This window comes from Eutrigla gurnardus (assembly GCF_963514095.1).
Source record: "Eutrigla gurnardus genome assembly, chromosome: 8".
Classification (NCBI taxonomy): domain Eukaryota; kingdom Metazoa; phylum Chordata; class Actinopteri; order Perciformes; family Triglidae; genus Eutrigla; species Eutrigla gurnardus.
The window spans coordinates 21430446-21438118 of NC_139922.1; the positions used below are offsets into that span (position 1 = coordinate 21430446).

The window sequence follows — 7673 nt, forward strand, 5'->3', positions numbered from 1 at the left end:
ACACACACACATACTTACTTATGTCCACTTTGGGGGCGCACATTTCAACACCCTCCCTTAGAGGACACCACTTTCTGAATGGTTTAGAGAGATGCTGGCAAGTGGAATATATTACTGGGAGTCTCCAGATTATGAAAATCGCTTGAGATTTTAGTTTTAAACATCTTTTGTCCAAAAATATTTTTTACCTTGAGATTGGGGACAAATAATTTTAATGTCCCATTTGGGGTCTTCAGCTATACACAAATACACAGACTGATAAATGTCACTTTTGGGTGCCTCACTTTCCTTTTGGGGACAAGACTCATTAAATGTCATTATCTGCATGCACATTCAGTAAGGAGAGCATGTCGTGATGAAATATGAAATTCAATCTTTGATCGGGTAATACTGTACTTGTAACAGGTACCGGGGCTGCCGATGCCCATTGGTCAGTTGTATATCGTCTGAGAACTGAGCAAAAAGGAAAGAGTTAGCAGGACACAGCCGCTTCTGTTGAGTTCTCATAAAGACTGAAAACTCAGGCAGAAAACCCGGAAATGCCTGCCCCCTGGGATGATCACCTGGCATTATACTGCCACATACTAGTCAAACTGGAGAAGCTCTCAAAGGTAAGTTTTGTAAAAACCAAAATAAATCTTCCACAAATGTGGGCACACATCAGTGGACATCACATACTCACCCAGACCATGGAATAATGCAGATTAAGCGGTAGACTGAATATGTCATAGTAGCACCACAATGAAAATCTGCATGAAATAATAATACACCCAACAGACTTACGTTTGCTGTTAACTTGTATTTTAGTAACATAATGCATGGACATAATGTATAAGTGTCACACAGCTCAAATGGAATGTCCTTGAAAATTACAGGTCACTACAAACTTGGCTAGCTTTCAAATGAATGCATCTGGACAACAGTCATTTAACATACTTGACTAGAGAATGTTCAGAGAAACAATTTCTTGGGCTCGCTAGCAACAGCAAGAACTTTGGCTATATAAAAAGAAAGAAGGGCTTTGGGCACAAGCAAATTTAACATTAGCCTCTAAAATAAGGTAACAGTTTTAGTTCACACAGGTATACTTCAACAAATAGCTATCGTGAGTCCTGAGAACAAGCCTGTCTCTTTAAGGCAGTGATCCGATTTCGGACATAATTTTTCACTCCAGTCCAGTTTCGGTCTTTGAGTGCATGGGGTTCTGCACTGATACACCGAATGCAGTCCATCTTTTGAGGTACCTTGCACGTGTTGATGAAGCGCATCATGTGTCTTTGAACAGCACGCACCTCACTGTCTTCCCACTTACGTTTGGAGTTACCTCTGTTGTCTGTGAAGAAAGAGGTGTAAATATCTCATTACTAAAAGCATTTTTTGCAGTCCATCCAAAAATGTATTCACAACCTGTGCTGTCTTTTCGTACTATTGTTCAAAATGCAAGGACAACACCAAGGTAAACTGATTAAAAATAGAAGGCCATGAATGCTAGATATCGCTACAAAGGTTTTTAATTATTTAAACAGTTAAATTTGTAAAAAAAAAAAAAAAAAAAAGCAGGCTCCCTGCTCCAACGACATTAGCTGAAGAAAGCATTGCCTTTCTGGGAGCAGAGCTCAGGTCCTGACGATATCATATAGACATGAACAGAAAGAAAAATGTTCACGATATCGACCAATAGCTCTTAGAGGGTTACACCTTTATTAATAGAATCTGGAGTTACAATATGTAACGTTTTAAGCACTTTTCAAAGTGTTACTACTTAAACTTAAGATTCTTCTCCAAATTCAATTGTTAGCTGCAGTTGTAAACACTTTTTAATCAGAGATTTTAGTATCAAACAACTTAACAGAATTTTAACCTTAAGACTGAGGACAAATCATTTTAATCATGTCATGTCACTTTTGAGATCTTCAGCTGTACACATATATACAAACTGATAAAAGTCACCTGTTGGTGCCTAACTTTCCCATTAGGGACAAGAGTCATTAGATGTTATTATCTGCATGCACTTTAAGCTATGTTTTGTAAGGAGAGCATGTTCTAATGTGAATATGAAGTTCAGCCTTTGTCTCAACAGAGACTGCAGTGCAGACTCTGCCATAATGCCCTTCTTTAGGCTATCACGGACAGACAAGTTGTCTGTTAGTGCAGTAGACAGACACATTTATGTTATAGGTAGGTAGCAAGACCGGCAGCAAAGCATGGTAAACAGTGGTAATGTCTGAGCTGGGAGGTGCCGGGAGGGACAGCTAGGAGAACCATTAGCTATGTTATTATTACGTTATTGATCGTTGTATTTGTAAGTCTTTCATGAGGTTGCTGGTGTAATATGTTTTAGACATATATTAGATTTAGCTGCATTTTCATTCAATTTTGTAAAGTGAACCAACACCTTTGAACTTTTTGCCCTCTCAGCCATGACTGGGGAGCACAGAATGTAAACACAAAGTTACAGCACGTTAAATATGATTACTGACACCAGCATCTTCATCATTAGGGGACGATTAAGAAAAATGCCTGCTATGTTAAAATAAATTCATGTTATATAAACACTCATGGCAGCAATATTTCTTTACTGAATAGTCAGGAACAGGTACCAAATTAGTCCTGTTTCTCCCATCCCTACATATTACTGATCAGTTGTTAGTGATTAGTATGTTTTTAATATGTCCATTTATCATTAAATAGCCTAAGTCAAAAAAGGACGTTCTGAATATGTGTCTTTATTTTTACCACAATTCAAAACCTTATCCACAGTGCCAGAGTGGCTGGGATGGTTTGGCTGCAAAATTACTTGAAGGGCTCAGTATTCAGCTGTAAGACCTGGTTTATTAGGTTAGATTTATATTGTAGATACTAACTTTCTTACATTAAAAAAATATCTAACCCAAGCCAAAACAAACCTTGATTGCGAAGACCAGTGGGAGGAGTGGAACTGGAAGCAGTGGCCGGAAGTAAAGGTGTAGTCTCTGGTGGCTCCTGGCCGTCTTCACCTGTAGTCTCTGGTGGCTCCTGGCCGTCTTCACCTGTAGTCTCAGTAGACAACTCAACAGACTCATCCTCATCACTTGACGCATCCTGATCTTGGGAGGAATCAACTTTTTCTGAGAAAATGTAAGAGAATATTTAAAAAAAATATGGCATAGCCTCAGCAGTTGTAGCCTTAAGATGAAAAACCAACAGCCAATTCTGAATGTATTGCCCACATTATTGCAGTTGCACATTTAATCAAAATAATTTGATATAGTGTAGTGTTCTATATCAATTAACCATACATGTACGCAATATCTAAGGAGAAAGTAATCCATATTTGACCTGATAAGACTACATTTGCATTCTTTCAATTTGAAACAGATTGATAAGGTTCTTAATTTCTAGACTTCAATTACCAAATACAGCATAAACACTACCTTACTGTTAAAGAAGTACTGATGATGCATTTCTCATCAGGCAAAAACCATGGGTTGCCCCAGCATCTGAACTACATATATTGTACTAATATACACTAAGATACACACATGTATCCATACCTTCAGGGTCAATCTCAATGTCATCAAGGGTTTGACCTTGATACTGTGATAGAGTCCCCTTCTCCACTGCCAAAAGCATTTTACTCATTTTGGCTAACTGAAGTGTTCCCTGCGGAAGGCGGTAATACTGCCTGTGGACACGAATGTCATGACCCAGAAAGTCAGCAAGTTGGTCTGCTTCATTTTCTTGAAGATTAAGAACTTGAGACATCGTGGCTATGTGCTTCCGGAGCCTTGTTGAGGTTAAGACCTCGGGATGTTTGGCACCACACTCCCTTGCAAACCTTTGGATGCATTCTCCCCCTCTGTAAGCTGATGATGCTCCTGGTCTAGCAAACATGTAGATGTTCTCTTTGGAGACTCCACACAGTTCACGAGTGTCAGCTAGAAGCTCCATAGCTGTCACCATTGATGGTTTTAGGAGCACAGGGACTCCTCTTCCTCGTTTCCCCCTGATTTCTACTCTGGTGAAGAAATCACACATCTTGTTCTCAAGTGGGGTAAGACATAGGGCCATGTCCTCATTGAGTTCTGACTTTCTCCTTGCTTTGAAAGTGGCCAACTCCATTCTTGACACCTCTCCTTCTCTTCTTCTGTTGAAAATGATCAGCTGAGCAAGTGTCACTTTGGCAAGCATTGCATAGTTCTTTGCAGAGGGACACAGTCTCAGCATTCTTTCAACAACAACTTTAAAATTCTCCATGTGAAAGTCCAAACGTTTGACATCTTCAGTGAGAGGAATAATCTGTGGTGCATTCCACTTTGACTCTCTAAGAGAGGTTGTTGCTCCTCTGGTAATCATTCCCTTCCATCTGAATTGTTTTATGGTCTTGAATTCTCGAGCAAATTCTACAAGTCTCCGGTCTCTGTCAGCTCCAGACAAATTATCACTCTCTACAAGCTCACAGATTATACCCAGGCTGTTACCAAGTTTGAGGGCTAAGGAAGGTGTGCGGAATGTGTTGTTCTCTGCGTTGTACCCAGCCAACTCTTTCACTGCAGATATCACATGATTGAAGTTTGCAGGATAGATGAGTTCCTCTGCCTTCCGGATGGGAGTAATCTTCTTAGCCACAAGTAATAGTCGCCCAAGTTCTCTAAGTCTTTGCCTTATGTAGTCATGTCTGTTCTTTCTTGACCCATTCAGATCAAACAGGTGTTGTCCAAACTGCAGGAGAAGTTTGTCATTTTGAATCAGCTGAGTGACCCCATCATAGGTCATGGAGGAAATCACATTCTTCAAGCCCTCACTAATCTCACGCACAATGGCCGTTTTAAGGGCACATTTGGATCGAACTCGACTCCTCCCACTGCTGGATTCATCACTAGTTTCTTTCTTTGCTGGGCAGATTTTCATGTGCTTCCACAATGTTTTCTTGGCGTAAAGTCCTTGACAATGAAAACAATGAATAAATTCAGAGGCACGTCTGGACTCTCGTGGTCTGTAGCAGACCTGGAGCTCTCCAGCTCCCTCCCTCACAACATTGGCGTTGTGGGCAAAGTTTCCACGTCTTCTAAGAATGTCCAACTTTTTGCGTCTCTCTTTGGAATTCTTTGGATGCTGAAAGGCTAAGGCAACCTCCGCTTTATCCCCATGTACAGCTTCCAGGTGTCTTGAAATTTTGGATGAGGGATGGAGGCAGAAGGGACAGTAGTTCCTCTTGTTGTACACTCGACGAGTTTCAGAATTTGAGGGAGGCAATACTCTTATTGAGCCACAAATTTGTTGGATTCTGCTTTTCTTAGGAGTGTTTGAGTTGCTCTTTATTGGACTGGGGGATGAGATCTTTCTCTTCCTTTGAGTGATCAAGTTCCTCTTCTTAGGGCTGACTGCATTGTCTCTTTTTTCTGGGCTTCCTGAATCAGTATCTTGTTTTGATAGAGATAAAATGGGATAGCGTAGAGATGGCAGGGGCTTTTTCACAACTGGATACAGCGGTGTGTCTTCATCAGGCTCAGAGGAACTTCCTGCTTCAGAGTCTGGGACATAGTCACGATCACTAAAGTCTGTGACATCAGAGTCATCAAGGGATGTTTCCATATATGAAGTGGCCTTGGAAAAAAGATTCTGTTTTGTAACATAGGTCATCCTTTACTATACTGAGTGTCATGTACTGTATTGATGCATTGGACTTTTATTACAGGAAGATTATCTCTTTTAGCTTTGGGATATGACATATAAAGGCTACATTTATCAACGGTGATTTAATGAAAAGCCACATTATAATGGATTTAGCTTTATGTATACATCAAAATGTATACAACTGTTATTAGACTGTAGAAAAATACCTGTCTTTGTCTTGAGGATATCCTTTTTGAGTAATCCACTGAACAATTCCAAGATCTTTGACCATCTGATGATGTAGCACACGCAAGAGGAGCTGTTGTCTTTGAATAGAAAAAAGGACAAAAAAATAAAAGCATTCCATTTAGTACAAATTACTCAGCAAAAAAAAAAAAAAAAAACATTCACGTGGGTTTTTTAACTTAAATTAAATGACATAATAAATAATAATACATAAAAAACATTGGTATGATTGAAATTGATGTAAAATGAAAAAAATTCCACTCCCTATAATGATCAAAGAGTGATCAACCTTCACTCTTTTTCAGGGATAATACATTGGTAAATAAACAAATTACATGAGTATGTATTTTTGAAGAGCACGATGAAAATTATTGGATTAATGATGGTTTATTTAACGATGCCAAATGATAATAGTGATATTATCCACACTGAATATACCTGTACAATTGAAAAGTAAATAATAGGCTATTGTTCAAATGCAGCAAGCAATGCAGTGTTACCTGTGTTTTTGATGCTGGCTCTCCATCTTCCAACGGATCACTGGTTATCACTGATTCATCCGAGGTATCTGATGAGGCTAGTGCCTAAAAAGACAAATCCAACTTACTGTGTGCAATGTTCAAATTCAACTGGCATTCTAACATTTAAAAACATGACAAATAATTGCACCCCTATCACTGCTTGATGTACACAGAGCATGTCAATGATCATGGAGTTTTATAGAAGCTTCCCTTTTAAAACTTGCCCGTTTGAAGTTGTAGACATACCTGAATATCATCATGCAATGGGGATTGCGAAGTTAGCTAATGGAGGAAAAGAAAGAAAGGCATGTCAAAAGTGATGAAAAGAAACAAGATTGTTGACTCCAGGACAACAGCAAAACAAAATTAGACCAATGGTAAGTTATATATGGTCAGGAAATAAAATGTAGACTACTCATCATTGCTTTACTAATGTCTGAAAGTTAGCAAGACAACAACATTTCATGACAAATGGACATTCACAGTAAAAATCCAGTGCTTACAGATGAAATATAATAGGCCAAACATTTTTCTCAGGGTTCATGGGAATTAATCAGAGGACGAGTAAAAAAAAAAAATAATTAAGGGCTGTATCTGCCCCACTGGCCATCAGTTGAAGAACCCAGCTTTGACTGTGCTGTATTGAATAACAAGTAATAAAAAGACACAATCAAGTTCCTAGTAATGAACCATAAGAGGTTGGGCACAGAGAGTAATTTCTGCAAGATGTTCAAGTGTATTACTCACAAGCGTATCCAGTTGTGCCAATTGTTGAACCAGTTGTGCACGCTTTAACAAATTCATTGTATTCTGTCTTTCTTTAGCATTTCGCTCCTCCTCTGCAATTTTGTAACGATTGAAGCATTCCTCATGGTGCTGTCTATATTTGGCCATTCGAGACTATGACAGTAATCAAATAAAGAACCGATTGTTTCAAAGACAGTTTGCGAATACAACTACAAATTATAACACCTCACAGCCAAAAATGAACAATAGTTATTACATTTAAAGATGAAAATGGGCTCTTACTGTATGTGCCGCTGGATTGCTGCTGTTTATGTTGATCTCATCATACACCTGAGATGCATTCACACGACTAGATGACAGCTAAAAAAAAAAAAAAAAAATTTAAATTGTGTGTGCAGCCCACATGATTTTTGTTAAGTGTTACAGCAACTGATGTCATGTAATTGTTATCCTAGCGAATAGCAAACATTAGCTACATGCTAACACCAATTGTTAATGCTAAAGAATCGTGGTGTTCATAAGGCATGGGTTGGCTAAATTGATCGTACAAAATGATATCGTGTT

At 38.8% G+C, this 7673-nt stretch overlaps 1 protein-coding gene and 1 long non-coding RNA gene across 2 annotated transcripts; both read right to left on the bottom strand.

Moving 5' to 3' along the window:
• Nucleotides 1–1042: 1042 nt before the first annotated feature.
• LOC311017312 (uncharacterized protein) lies at nucleotides 1043–6417 on the bottom strand. Its single transcript, XM_084015565.1, has 6 exons — nucleotides 6342–6417; nucleotides 5823–5921; nucleotides 3534–5586; nucleotides 3030–3107; nucleotides 2907–2996; nucleotides 1043–1333 (listed from the first exon to the last, which is right to left on the bottom strand). Exons 3-6 carry the CDS (start codon nucleotides 5572–5574, stop codon nucleotides 1101–1103), a joined length of 2442 nt encoding a protein of 813 aa, XP_083871691.1. The 5' UTR covers nucleotides 5575–5586; nucleotides 5823–5921; nucleotides 6342–6417; the 3' UTR covers nucleotides 1043–1100.
• A 399-nt stretch (nucleotides 6418–6816) lies between these two features.
• LOC311017123 lies at nucleotides 6817–7470 on the bottom strand. The gene is made up of 3 exons (XR_014597589.1): nucleotides 7392–7470; nucleotides 7031–7262; nucleotides 6817–6994 (listed from the first exon to the last, which is right to left on the bottom strand). It is a non-coding gene; the product is annotated as an uncharacterized lncRNA (long non-coding RNA).
• Nucleotides 7471–7673: the final 203 nt, after the last annotated feature.

Coding starts and splice junctions, on each gene's coding strand:
- LOC311017312 (XM_084015565.1), bottom strand. CDS start 5,574: ATGGAAACATCCCTTGATGACTCTGATGTCACAGACTTTAGTGATCGT. Junction 2,997..3,029: donor GTTGTCTACTGAGACTACAG/GTGAAGACGGCC, acceptor CAGAGACTACAG/GTGAAGACGGCCAGGAGCCA. Junction 1,334..2,906: donor CACTGGTCTTCGCAATCAAG/GTTTGTTTTGGC, acceptor CTTTCTTCACAG/ACAACAGAGGTAACTCCAAA.